Source organism: Fringilla coelebs (genome assembly GCF_963513975.1).
Source record: "Fringilla coelebs genome assembly, chromosome: 4".
Taxonomy (NCBI): domain Eukaryota; kingdom Metazoa; phylum Chordata; class Aves; order Passeriformes; family Fringillidae; genus Fringilla; species Fringilla coelebs.
In genome coordinates this window covers 8,240,751-8,254,997 of record NC_140032.1, presented here as the reverse complement: position 1 = coordinate 8,254,997, position 14,247 = coordinate 8,240,751, and the positions used below count along the sequence as shown (strand labels likewise).

General features: G+C 48.8%; 1 protein-coding gene across 2 annotated transcripts in view; it reads right to left on the bottom strand.

Moving 5' to 3' along the window:
• The window catches only part of FGFR3 (fibroblast growth factor receptor 3), a gene marked incomplete at its 5' end in the record, with an annotated part of 54,764 nt that extends 42,204 nt beyond the window's left edge, over positions 1–12,560 (bottom strand). Inside the window, one exon of one of the 2 annotated variants that reach the window (XM_084204905.1) lies at positions 12,380–12,560. In XM_084204905.1, coding sequence (XP_084061031.1) covers positions 12,380–12,560 — 181 coding nt within the window. The remainder of the gene's footprint in view (positions 1–12,379) is intronic. The other variant, XM_084204906.1, reaches the window with a different exon arrangement.
• Between the last annotated feature and the right edge of the window lie 1,687 nt (positions 12,561–14,247).

Sequence of the window (14,247 nt, the reverse complement as noted above, 5' to 3'; positions counted from 1 at the left end):
ATCGGCTTCCAACTGGGACCATATTCACTCCACATTAATTGTCATTCCAACTACGAGTGTCCTAGTTTCAAAATGAAAACTACTCTCCGGTGTAGCTAGTGAAAACTAACACCAGTTTTGAGGCATTAAACAAAATTTATTGATTGCATTTTCCCACCCACTAAAACTTTAATAAGCATTAAACCTGAAACTCCTGGCCCCGTTTCCTCCCTCAACCCTCTCTCTCCATAAAAAGGGTCAGGCTCCTCTATATGGAGATTAGGACTTAATGTTTGGTATTTGTTTATAAGCCTATCAATTGCCTTTATTTCAGGGGGGAGAAAAGGACATCTTAAAAAAAAAACCCTCTTGTACAGGGATTAAGAGAGGGCAAAGGTTTAGGGTAGTTTGGGTGGGTTTTTTTCCAACTGATTGTGGGTTTTAGATATATGAAGGATCATGTTCACGTGAATGAAAATAAGAAAATATTCCCCTTTTTGCAAGTTTCCCTTGAGTAACATAAAATGCTATTTCCAAAGATCCCTATTTCTCAGTAATAAGATGCAGAACTCCAAGTCTTCTCTGCTGGCCGTTTTCAGCTGTGTAAAAGGGAAAAATAATAATAATTTGGGGGCCACTCTGTCTGCATACTTAGTAAAGAAAACAAAGGTCAAACATTTGAAATGCAAAGGTCGGTGATTAAGCCCAGAAATCCATATCTATGCATCAAAATGAATAGCCAGATTTTGAGAGTGCTTAAACGATTTAAATGCAGAGCCTGACCTGGCTCAGCATCTTTCAAAACCAAGCTTGTTATTTCAGAGTCTCAAACGAGATTTAGGTGCCAGGTACCCCGGTTGGAGAAATTTAACAGTAATCTCCTTTCAGGAAGTCTGATCCACTTCAACGTTGCAAATGACAAACGAAGATTTTGTTATTTAGAAAACACCTCTAACTAAAGCTGCAACACTTTGTCCTTGTGCTAAACTCAAGTCTTATCCTTCACCATTATTAGGAAGAGTTGTGAGAGATGGCAAAGAAAAGTCATGTCAAAAATTCTTTTATTTCTCCTCTTTAAAGAAGGCTGCTAAAGGGATTAGACAGCTCTGAGTTCACTGCTCTGTTAAATCAACCTTACAATATTTTTTCAGCTTGTTTGACTTGCTGTTTCTGTATACATTTGTGTTTTCACCTTTCTGCATTCAAATCCCACATTTAGCATTTATTCTGCGCTTCTCACAGGAAACTTAGTCAGTTCTTTATTTGTACTAAGTCTACAGGGTTATAGAAAACAGATTGGAAAACAATCCCTAAATTAGCAGGACTTACCAGCTCCCATGCATAGGCGCATGCAGGCAGGGCATGGCATACCATCCAACCTGAATGCAGAGGTTTATCTTTTCCAGCAGCAGCACCAGGGCATCAGGTTCACCAGGAGGGACCTTTTAATGGTCTCCTGTAACCCTATCTATTACAGCAGGGTTGGGACTCCACTTTACAAATTAAGAGAGAGTTCAGGGAAGTCATGCGTGTCTTGGTTCCCACTGCCTCCAAGCAGTTTTAGGGCTCCCAAATAATCATCTGCAACCTGCACTACATTAGGATCCAGAGGCAGGGTAGACACCTCTGTGCAGAGATATTTTAGTGCTGTTGTAAGGAAATGCAGACTCTCTTCAGAGGGCTTTTTCCACCCTCCTACTACAAGAGGACGTGGCTGGTCCTACCTGCATGAACCAGGGACCTTCCACTGGCACTTTGGGATATATTCCCCATCCTTCTGACTCTCATTTCCCCAGCTTTTCCTTTCCTTTCCCCACCAGAAACACTTATATATTCTTCTCTGTGCAAATGAGCCTCTAGGAATCAGAGGGATGCTGCTGTGATGCCAAAGACGGCCAGTGCAGCAGGCAAGGCAATGGAGGAAGAAAAGAGCTGTTTGCCAGGTAGAAGATAGAGATGGTGAAAACTGAGCCCAGCAGCCACCAAAGGGCTGGGTTTGTCTGAAAGTCAGGCACCAAGGCTCCTGTCATGCTCCCTTGGGTGGGATGAACCACCAGCATGCACTACTCATGAAAACACAAAGCTGGACAACCTCCCTTGATGCATACCCCATAAATGGAGCAAGAGCTGCACACAGCATTCTGCCCCCTCCACTCCCTTTCCAGGGGCAGGTGGCTAATCCAGGGTCATCTTCTCTTCCTGCTTGCCCTGAAACATCCTGTGTCACCCCTCCAACTGCCCTGTCCCATGCCCAAAGCAGCTGGGCTCAAACACTGGGTGAAGTTATTCCTGCAAAGACTGCCCCTCTTGTCTGCACTTCATTTGCTATGCACAGGGGCAGGGGGGGAGAAAACCTCTACTTCAAACATTTACATGTGTTTTGAAAGCACCTGAGGAGGTTTCAGGCCCTTTTTTGCCAGGGCTAACACATCCCACTCACAAGACAATCTTGCTCAGAGCATGCAGGTGACAGGAGGAATTTGCAGTGCACAGGGCCACCAGACCCAGGCTCAGGCAGTGACCCACCACTGAGACCACAGGGATGGCTACAAACCTGCCCCTTTTTGTCCCTGCACTGAGGGGGACAGGGCAAAGGAGAACCCCTGCTGTCCCCTCTGCTACCTCTGTGCTTCCCTCCCCTTCAGGAAGACTTTTCCAATGCAGGAGCCCACTGCCTCCTCAAAATCAAGATGCCAGCATACCTGCACTTAAAAATGAGGCAGAAATCTCATTCCTTCACTAAATAATTCACAGGCTGGAGCCCCAGCACAACTTCATTGACACTTTGCAGGAGTTGTTTTCCTTTTTTGACTGTGCAGATTGCAAACCATTTCTGCAGTGGAGGCTTCGTGTTTGGGTTTCCTTTGCCTCCTAGTTCAAATAATGGCAATACTAACCAAACCACTGGGCAAAAAAAATTGAGTGTGACCCTTTTGCCAAAACTCTGGTGGTTCCCATTTGCTCCTCCAGGTCTCCTGCCCTAACTGCAACCAGGGCAGGAGAAAGTGCTGCTGTCAAGATGCCCCTCTCTGAGGTGCTTTCTTTCAGCCTGGGGTATCTGTAACACAGTACTCTGTATTTAAACTCCACGATATTCACTGTATTTTATTATATCCCAGGATGGCAGCTGGAGTGCAGGAGAGTGGTTTTACCCAGTACCTTTGAGTCTAATGCAGTATACCCCGTTAACTACTTACATCCTTCTTCCCAAGCTGGGTGAAGCAGGAGCCTGGAAAGCCTGAAACATATTTTTTATGCTTGATTACAGATTTCAAGTGCCTGACACCAGGCCCCCACTCATTATATTTTGACAGTGATGACTTTGGGCTGAGCTGGAAGAAACGCTTTGCGCTCACCCATCTCTCACTACATCCAGCAGTGTTTAACTCGAAAGAAGGTGGGTGATGGATTTGTAGCAACCTTGGGCAGGGATGCAGAGAGGACACCATCTGCTGTTCCTTACTTTCCCCCCACTCCCCACCCCACGCCTTCCTTTCTGTAATTAATCAATTCACAAATCAGGAGGCAAAGTTTTCTTGCAGCCTCCTCTAGCGACCACCCCGCTGAGGACAGGGCAGGGCAGCTGCAAAGCCCAAATGCTGCCTGCAGAGCTGGGAGCAGCATTTGGGGTGCTCAGTGGGAGCACTGGGGTCCCAGCCCTGCAGCTCATCCCACCCAGGGGCCTCCCAGGCTCAACCCACCACATGCTGGAAGAAAGAGGCTTTCGGAATTTTCTTTGGAAAAAAAAAATTATGCTTTCACAGAAAGCTGTGAATTCATGCATAACACGCTGGCTGTAAAAGTGAAAAGTATTTTTAATTTTTCTCCCCAACTGCATTCAGCTCTTTTCTTACACAGTGAATACTGGAGGTTGGAACAAGGTGATATTTCAGATCCCCTCCAACCCAAACCAATCCACGATCCTACGGTACTAAATACCAGCTAATTTATGTACCTCCATTTACTAGACCCCCTCAGTTCTGCATGAATCCCCAGCCTATTAACATAACTATTTAAACTGGACATGTTTTCTTAAAACATTCTTCTTTCATAAACTGCCAAGTGACAGTTGTTTACTGTCAACAAGCCTGGGTACTCCAAGACAGGGAGAAATATGCCCTTGAAAAAGGCAGACACATCGGCTACCGAAGGAAGATTAAAATCTGGTGTTTCTCTCCCTCCTCAGAAATGCTTTATTCGTACAGATACTCATGATACTGATCAGGAGAGATGATACTATGCCTAATTCCAATCATTCTTTTAATTAAAGAAAGGCTCATTGAGGATTTATCTTCACTTGAACATGCTAATTGTCAGGGCACACTCAGAACTCCTTAACCTTCTCACTGCAATTGGTTTCTCCTCTTCACTTCTAGCTGTGAGACTCCCATCTCCCAAGGCACATCTTGGCTCATCTTGCACAGATCCTGCTACTGCCTAGAAACAAAATGCTTTCCTGGGGGGATCTATAGAGAGAAGTTAAAAAAATTTTAAACAAAAATGAAATCACCAGTTCGTTCAGGCCCTACACAAGCTGCTGAAGTATTTTGCTGGGAGGGAATTGCTTGCACTTGAGTCTCGCCCATGAAAGCAGGGTTATAAAAGAAGAAAAAAAAAAATAACAATCCTGTGGGAAAACTTTTTCTTGTGCTCTGTCTGTCCAGGAAGTGCCAGGAAAGCTCCTCCACGGGCTCCTGAGTGGTGCAGGGTCCCAGGGCTCAGGCTCACCCCCAGACCCACAGGGGTTGTGAACACGCTCCCTGTGCACTGCGCTGCCGGCAGCTCGTGGCACTGGGGCTGATGCTGGTGACACTGATAAAACAGCAGCCAGGATGGGGCAGGAGGGGACAGCTGCCAGCACGGCAGCTCAGCCCCACAGAGGCACAGGGAGCTGGGGGGTGGCTGTCACCACTGCCTCTGGTGCTTGGGCTGTGATGCTGCCGCGGGCTCCCATCGGAGCTGGAGTTACAGACAGAAGGTGGGAAGTGAAGGTCTGTGCTACAGCTGCCCAGAGAGCAATGGAGGTCACTGAAAGCCAGTTCCAGGGACCTCCACCCCGAACTGGCAGTCCTTTCACTCGCCAGAGTTTCCTCTGCTTGTTAAAATGTTTGGGTCATTAGAAAACTTCCCAAACAATCCCTGCTTATGCTAAATAGCTGCTCCCACCACGATCCATGAAGAGCTTCAGCCTGCTCTCTTGGAAATCAATGGGGGCTTTTTTTGCCTAGGATTCAAAAGGCACAAGATCAGGACCTCATTATTATTTTTACAGGACGACAAGAAGCAGAGAATGGCAAAACCCCAAAAGAAAGCAATGACCCTCCAAACTGGGAGCCAAATTTGCTGTGAAGGGTCTTTACAGGCTCTGTCAAGCATCAAAATAAAATTAAAAATCTAATTCTTGGGATCTTTTCAGTTTTCTGACAGGGAAGGCAGAAGGCTGAGAAAGGCTGGCCTCATCATTTGGATCCAGAGACATCTCCTGTAGCTCCTTTTTCCTCCAAAGAAAAGCCTTCACAGAGGTGTACTTTACCTTCCCTAGGGGGAGTGAGCAAGAGGGGATGAGCTGTCAGTTCAGGGTGATGCCAGTTACCCTGCAGTGCCCTGTGGAACAGAAACAGCTCCAGGGCTTCACATGACCTCCTCTGCCACACACCACAATGAAACCCCCAGAAAATCCCCTCTGCAGAGGCACCTCTAGGGGGCTGGATGGCTCCTGGGACATGGTCCTGCTGCAAGGACCATGCCTGAATCCATTTTCACAGAGCCAGGTGCCACCTGCCTCTTGTGAGAGGAGGTTCAGAGATGCTCTGGTCCTCCTTGGAGCCCTCTGCCATGAAGTCCTCCCCTCCTTGCCTGTTATTTTACACCACTCCTCCCTCTGCCACACCACATCACCACCACAAGGTCTGGCCCCTAAGAAATACCCAGCTATTTTGCTGTCTCCCCTACACCCAACTCGTGCCAGGTCAACTCCAAAATGCTTAAAATACATTACTTTTGGATAATAGTCCAATCCTTATAACACAGCATTAGTCTCCAAAGCTTTAGTGATTTAACTACATCAGCTGAAATAATTTAGTGAGATTCCTTGTGAGCAGCACAAGGTAGCTCAGTGAAATCAACTATAAAACACTCCAATTTCCAGGGCAAAAGATTTAAATGAAGATAAACACACAAATACTTTCATCAGTTGTGAAAAAGCAACAGTTGGGAAGCCACCACCTCTGGAGGCTTCTGGCATGGCACAGTGCACTACCATTGCCTGTTACTGTCATTCCCTAAAATCCTCATACTCAAGGAATTTAACTGATGGCTTGGCTCCTTGGGTGGAAAGGAAAGGAGGGGAGAAAATCCCAGCCAGCAAAAGCAGAGCTGGAGTCCTGGTGCTGTGGTGTTCCCAGGGAAGAGCCTTCAGCACACACTGCAGCCTGTGGAGCAGAGCCTGCTCCCAGAGAGCAACCCTGGGCTGCCTCCTTTCCTCACCCAAAAACTTGGAACCCTTCTCACTTGAGTTATTAATTCTTTCAACCCCTCACAACCTGCAGAAATGGCACAGCCCCAAAATCTCACAGATGCTAAACATGTAAGCACATGGCAATTGTTTTGCATACAGTTCTGCATGATAAAGAGATCTACTTCCAAGCTGCAATATAACATTTTTATTTAACCAGCTCGATATCTTGCCTTGCTCTCTGGATTTGAGAAAGCAAGGCCAGCACACTAGACCTACACTCCATCTCTGCAATAAATACCACCCCTTTTTTAGATTAATACATCTGAAACTAAAGCAGTTACTGGAGAAATGTTTTCTTACTTGACTGTGCTGCTATTCTTCAAAAATAGCTTTGCTACATTGAGTAACCTGAGTGTCACTGCACAAAAAAAATTGGTTTATCTTCCTCCTGGCTAGTTCCTATCCACCTGAATGCAAAAGCCCTGATAGCCTATCAGAATAATAGGGCAGGTTTACATCTGATTACCTTTCACATTTTAACTATCAAGTTTGCTAAAGGTTTTACTCAGCTCATATCTCACAGTTCTTGTTTGCTTTTGATACTGCAGAAACTTCCTGGTCATTCAAGCCAAGGAGCAGATACTTTAGGGGTAAGCACACCAGGAATATAGCATTCACTGCAGGAATAAAAGCCCTTCTTCACACATATAGAGCTTTAAATCACATCTATGGCACTTGGCAACCTGAGCTCTGAGCAGTAGGAGGAAGGAGACACTGGGGGAGTCAGCTTTACCTCAGAGAAAAGGCTTTTTTTTTAACAAGACCACCAGATAAACAGCCAAAAGAGTAGAAACAGCTAAACTGACGAGCTATGTAGGAGGCCAAGGAAAAAAATTCAGGGTGTAAAATGGTATTTTAAGGTGCTTTTGTCTTTGTGTGCATCTTCAGACACGGTTTCAGCCCAGCGTTTGCAGAGAGGTGCTTTCAGATTTACTCCTCCTACAGTCTGGGCTGCCTGCTGCCACATACCATGAGTGGCTGTGCTGAACCAGAGTCCCATTTGCTGCAAAAAAATCCAGTGTAAGGCAAACTTTTAGCAGGCACCATCCTCTTTGCATACAGTCTGGTACATGTACAATCAAGTTTATCACTAATCGCCGTTAAGAGATGAAACGGCAAACACTGAAACAGCTGCATCAAACCACTCTAGTCAATGCCTTGGAGTCAGCAGGCAATTTCAAGGCTGGAGTGTTTTTTAAGGGACAGAAAAAAGGGAAGAAACAGATATGCAGAGTCAGACAAACTCCCAGGACACATGAAAAGTTAAGAGCATGTAGCCCATAAGGGACAAGACAGAAATCTATTCAAGCAGGGAAACATAAGAAAAATAGCCAGATTCATTGTCTGTCTGTGTATCAGGTTCAGCTGGGGGAAACTGCAGAGGGAATTTCAACTCTATTTTCAGTATAAATATCTGAATTTGTTATAAGCCTGATGGTTCTACCTTATATATAGTAAAAAGTGTCAAAAGCTAAACCATGATGACAACACAGCCACTTCTCCATGAATGGCTCATGCTCAGGCTCCTGCACTGAATCCTGCACACTTCAATGACCAGCCAGGAAAAGCCACCAGCAGGCCATGCCCTAACCTTAGCTAAAATTAAGGTGCAGCAAATGTCTTCAGTCACAGCTCCACATGCCAGTGAGAGATCACTGTCAGAAACACCTTGATCCTATGCTTTTAAACTGAAAATTGTATTTATTGCTCAGAAACCAGGCTGATTCCCTATCCTTTAGGATCCCTAAGTGAATAGCAGATGTACACAGTAAGTATTCAAAAGGACAGTTTTCTAAGCATTCAGGTGGATATCAAAATTCACTGTTATTTTAAAAGGAAAAATTTTGTTCTCAGCCTTATAAATAAAGTGCAGGGGGGAGAACCCTCCTCCAGCTTTATGAAAAATTTCAGCTTTTTGCAACCAGCAGACTGGGTCCCACCATACGGAAATCATCTGGATACAGTGGGAATGCTGTAATCAAGGGTTCTCTGGTGTTCACCTAATTTCAAAACCCACATTCAGTCAGGCTTCACGACAGGTTCACCTTCCCAAAGAGCACTGAGGATTTTTTTAGAGGGAGTTGTAAAAGTTAACATGCCAGTCAGAGCGGCTTAGTTTAATTGCATAATTTAATTAGCAGATCAACACTTTGCTACACAATTTTCAGATCTACTTTCATCACGTTTCCTATTCAGCAGTTGCTAATAAATTCTTTACTAAAAGAAAAAAATCCTCAGATTTAATTGGAGTGACCCTTGTCAGTATGTGTAGAAGAGATCATGTACTGCTACTATTGAATATATTGAGTCCATCTCTGCACTGGAACAGAGTTCAGTTTCTAGTTCACTATTTGCAAGGTAAGAAATAGATTTTTTTTTTAAAGAAGTGATGTTTCATCGTCTTTTATTTGTGTCCTCTTATTTTATTGCATATAGCAAAATATACTAGTCTCAGTATTAAAGACTTAACTAGCTTTAGCTGCTACTGTTCATGAGAACAAATGGATCAAGTTTTAATCTCAAAACTATCACTCACAGCTGCCCACTGAATCTGTAACATTTCTGGTGCAGGGCACAAAGTAAGGAGCACCATCAATATATGAGAGACTCTCTGCACAGGGTTTGAATGCATAAACCCCAAGGCCAGCTCCAGGAACAGCCAGTGCCATTTGGCACTCGCTTCAATACCCCTATAATTTCAGGATGAACTTTGAAACACTCAGATACACAAAGCAAAGTGACACAGATCGGCGTACCCTACACCTTGGACCCCTCGCTGAGCTCATGCTGGAAGGCTACAAGAGCCCAGTTGCCATCAGCTGCATGAAAAACACTGCAGCTGGCACATCACCACTTCTTTCCACACAAAAAAGTCACAGGAATTGCACATGCCCTCCCAATAAACTTAAACAAAATCCCTAGACGGTCCTTGCTCTGTCCTTCAGGAAAAAAACCTGCCTGTGCAGTATTAACTGTGGGTGACAATTCCACTCCTTGCACAAGGAAACTTCGGTTCCTGCTCCTGACAGACTGGGAGAGCTCTCCCCTCCCCTTCCCGCACAAACCTGATCAAACATTAGCAGCTCTCTATACAACACTTTCAATGCACTCAGACAGCCTCAGCAGCTAACTAGTGCAACACAAATCCTAAAGAGCCCAGAAATTGCCTTTTTCACATATACCGTGTGCAGACACGCACACAAGCAAGTTACAGGATATAGGATGGTAATCAGAAGGTTATCAGAATTTCTTAAAAGTTAAATGCTGCTGTTTCAGTTGGGCTGCTCTCTAAGAAAACAGCCAGCATTACTTGACATTCACAAATCGTACGAAGTAATATCTTTATCTGAATACTAATGCAAATTGGACGGGCTTTTTTATATTGATGTCTATTCTGTGGCTGCTGAATAGAGTGACCGCATGCTCAAGGCTGCAAAGGAGTTCACTGACCTCCCTAATCATCTCTGTCATAGCCCCTGAATGACATACACATTCAATCCTGCCTCGCCTCTCTTACTTTCATTCATAAAAAAAAAAAAAAAAAAAAAAAAAGGAGGGAGGGGGGAAATTTGACATTGTTCTTCCTACAGCAGCCCCGAGAACGGGAGAGAAGAGAAACTCAGCCCAGATGAGGCCCCTGGTGTTTTTAGTTTAGCTTCTATTCAGCAACAGCCCCGCCATCTGCCTCCTTCCTGCCAACAGCCGAACACCTCCCTGCGGAGATGTTAAAACCTGCACCCCCTCCACCTCCGCTAATAGCCAGTATTCATATTAGCAAACATACACATACCTCGAGAATGCCTCCCTTCAATGTGTGTTTTATGTAGCTGAGTATAGGCACAAAGCAGTAGCTGTTATAGCCTTCACAGCCCCGTGTGGAGAATTAGATCACTGGGGAAAAATCCTTCCAAGCCCCTTTATGGAAAATAAGGCCTTAGACTGTAAATGCAAAGCCCAGCGAACAACAACCCTCAGTAATGAGCCAATACCCCATGGCCCATTTGACTAGGAGAAAGAATTTGCTTTTTACCATTCAATTCAAATAGATTGAAAAAGTAAAATGTGTTTTTACTTGGCTCTGAAGGTTTATATTCTTTACAGTTTCTTTTGCACAACCTTTTCCCCCCCAGGTCGGACAGGCAGTGGGTGCCCTCTGGGTCGCAGAGCCGCTGGCTTTGGCACAGAGCTGGGGAAGCAGCACTGGATTCACCTTCCCCACGCACGTGGAAGATGACGGTGGGATGGCCACTAGCACTGAAAAGCTGTCTTTCCCCTCATAGTCCCTGTCCACAGGAGCTTTCAACAGCTCACAGTCATGGGGCAGCTCTTGAAGACCTTTCTAGGGGTTAGGGTTGACAGGAACCCTCCTGGTTCAGGGAGGAATCCCATTCCAGGGACCAGAGCGGGAGTTGACAGTGCCACCTTCGCTTTGGAGAAAGCTGACTGAGAGGTAAGAGAGACTGTCCTGAGCATTTCCACGGGAGGCCCTGGAAATGCCAACCCATCACGCACTTCACAGACATCACTGGAAGGATGTTTCCCTTCCCTCCGTGTGACCTCCGAGTATGCCACTTGCTACGATTCCAACAGCGTCCCAAAGCTTTAACTTGCAAAAGTATCTCAGAGCACGGGAGGGGTTTAGCACCACTTCAACACATCATCGACCCCAGCTTTGGGCTGAAGGTGAGGGTGGAAGCCCAGGGACCACTGAGGCTGCTCCTCACCCCCGTGGGATCGACTGTGCCTGAACTGACAGCACCAACGCGCACTTCAGGCTAAGCCAGAGAGAGCTGGGGACACTTCGCTTCTGTCACTCGCAGCCCTGTGGCCAGCACAGGCTGCTCGCTGCCTTCCGCACACCGACCTCATCTGCTCTGACCAAGTCCCTGCGATGTTGCCCCATAAATCAATTCTTTTGGCTGTGAAAAATGAGCCAAACGAGTTACACTAAGAATCTGGTGTTTTATTAGGACTTTCTTGAAAACAAACCCAACCCCCTGTGTGATTTATAGCTTTAACCAAAAGGGGTATGAAAGTAATGCCCCCCACCCCCCAGCCTCCACGAAGTCCATTTATTCCCCTGTCACTTTTTTGGCAAACAGGCTTCAAACCCTTTCCTGAACAATGGAAACTTTCTGCCGGGTACATGCAAACCGGAGGACAGGGGGCTGCGAGGGGGCTCCCTTCCATTAAAGAGCTTTGAAAAATAAACAGGGACTCAGGTAGCAGCTGAGGCGGATCAGAGAGACACGATGTTTCAAACCCGCCGTATATTACTTCGAAAGAAGAAGGAAAAAAGCAAAACCCAGCTTTTGCCCGACGTGTTAACTTTTTTTCACTTGCAACTGCAGCGCTGCCACTCCAGGGGAGATCGCCACCGGCTCCCCGAAACGCAGTTCCCTTCTCAGCACAGCCGCTTATTCGGCTGCAACCCAGCTTGTGCCTACCCGGAGCTGTGGCATCTGCTCCCAAGATGAGGATAAAAAATGACCTTTCCTTACTTTTCCCACCCGAACACACGCAGTCAGAGCATTTCCGATGAGCGCCGAAGATGCGCCGCTACACAGGCACGCAAGCATCTTCCCAGCTGTTACCACGGGGTGCCCCATGCACTGCCTTGCTGGGAGAGAGCTCCTGGCAGACAGGGATCCTCTTAAAAGCACTTTGTCCCTCCTGGGCGCCTCTGAGCCTACCCCGAGCCACGGCGAGATGGAACCTCCCCGGCCCCGCGTTCGTAACTCCCGCTCCACAGCCGCCTCCGGCGCTCTCCATCCATCCGCCCCACTCCGCTCGCTCAGGGACGGGGACTCGTAGCGCCGACCCCGGCCGGGCCGGAGCCGTCCCCGCGGAGCACGTGTGTGTGCGCGGCCGCGCAGCCCTTACCTGCCGGCTGCCCGCCGCTCCTCGCCGCCGCCGCCTTGCCGCCGCCTTGCCGCCGCGCCGCCGGCATCCCGCCGACGGCCGCCGCCAGGCACAGGCACCAGACGGAGCCCCAGGCCGCCCGCATGCCTCCGGAGCGGCGCCGGGGCAGCGCGGCCGCCGCCGCACCGCCCGCCTCAGACATCCCCCGGCCGCCGCATGCTGCCGCCGCTCACCGCTCCGCTCCGCCGCCGCGCTGCCGGGAGAGGGAGAGAGGCGCTCAGCGCGGGGAGGAGGACGAGAAAACCCCCCGCCCCTAGTGCCCACACGGAGAAGGAACAGGAAAAATAATAGTAAAAAGGCGGAAAAAAAGTGGTGGGAGCAGTAAAAAAAGTGCAGGGGGCCGGGCGAAGTGCGGCGGCGGGGCGCCTACCTGCGCAAGCCCCGCGGCCGGCCGCGCACCGCGCATCGAGAGAGGGAGGGAGGGAGGGAGCGAGCGCCCGCAGGAGCCGCCGCTGCCGCCCGCCCGCCGCCGCGGCGCTCCTGCGTCTGCTCGGCGCGCAGCGGGCGCGGAGCGGGGCGGCCGCGATGTCCCCGCCCGCCGGGCCGGACCGCCCGCCCCGCCCCGCCCCGCCGCCGCCGCCGCCGCGGGGGGCCGCGCCCGCCCCGCGCCGCTCCGCTCCGCGCCCGGCCCCGGGGCTGCGCGGGGGGGCGGCCGGGGCTGCGCCCGCCAAGCCCTCGGGGTGGAGCGGCACCCGCTTCCCACAGACTGAGAGTAAAGTTGGCGTGGGGCTCCCATGCGGATCCCGCGGCGGTCACTCGCCCGTCCCCTTCTCGTGGCCCTGGAACAGAGCGATTTCTGAAGAGAAGCGGCGGGAAGAGGGATCCGTGGGCTGGGGACAGCTCTGTGCGTGCAGCAGTTCGGCTCAGCCCGGGACTGGCCCTTGCGCCCATTCCCCCTGCATGACCGCTCCGTACCCCGAAGTGAAGCCGCCCGCTTCGAGCACCCTGACTTCACCCCCCCACACCCATAATCGCTGCGGTACGTGTGTGAGAATATTGACGTACTCCACTCTGAGTGTTCTCCTCTGCCAGCTGGAGTAGCTGTTTTAATAAAGTCTGACTAAATGGATCTAGTCACATTTACAGTTACGATTACCGAGCTCTAGGCACTATCACGGTTATGGTTCGGGGTATTTGTGGTCATCTCAGAGACCCCCGACACGGCCGAGTTGCTGAAGTGACACGCATCAGTTACTGCTGACAGCGAGCTGAGCTGCCTCATACAGCGAAGTCACAGCTCTGCTTTAATCCCACTTGACACAGCAGCTCATTCGCTGAAAATAGACGCAGATATTATCAGAGCTGAAAATGCCCTGCAGAAGGGGCCCCAAAAACCCAACCTGCATAAGAGTCAAGGGGAGTTTTCCTGGGTCAGAGGAAAGGCGGACAGTGCGGAGGTTTGGCTCGCAGCGAGGGCAGTCAGCGGGGATCGCCCCTGGCCGCCGTGGAGGGCTCGGCGTTCGCAGTTGTCGCTGCAACCGGGGTCTCTCTTGACACCTTTATCAGGCACAGAGACTCTGACATCTCAATACTGTGGCATTGTGTGGGGAAGGATTGAGACGGGGCTGCGGCGAGGAAATCCTACATGTCAGCGGAGACCCTCGCCAGTGACACCGTCGGTTTTAAATGAAAACAATGGAGGGAGAAGCAGACATATAAATAAGATGTGCTTATTTCACCGTCACAGAGAAGGTTTGGCAGCACGTCTAGCCGTACTATGTTTGCTCTCATAACTGCTGCGCTGGAGGTGCCAGAAAATCACTAAAAATTAAAACAACAGCGTGATAACTATAATACTGCACAAGGAGTTGTTGGTGTCATTACTTTGA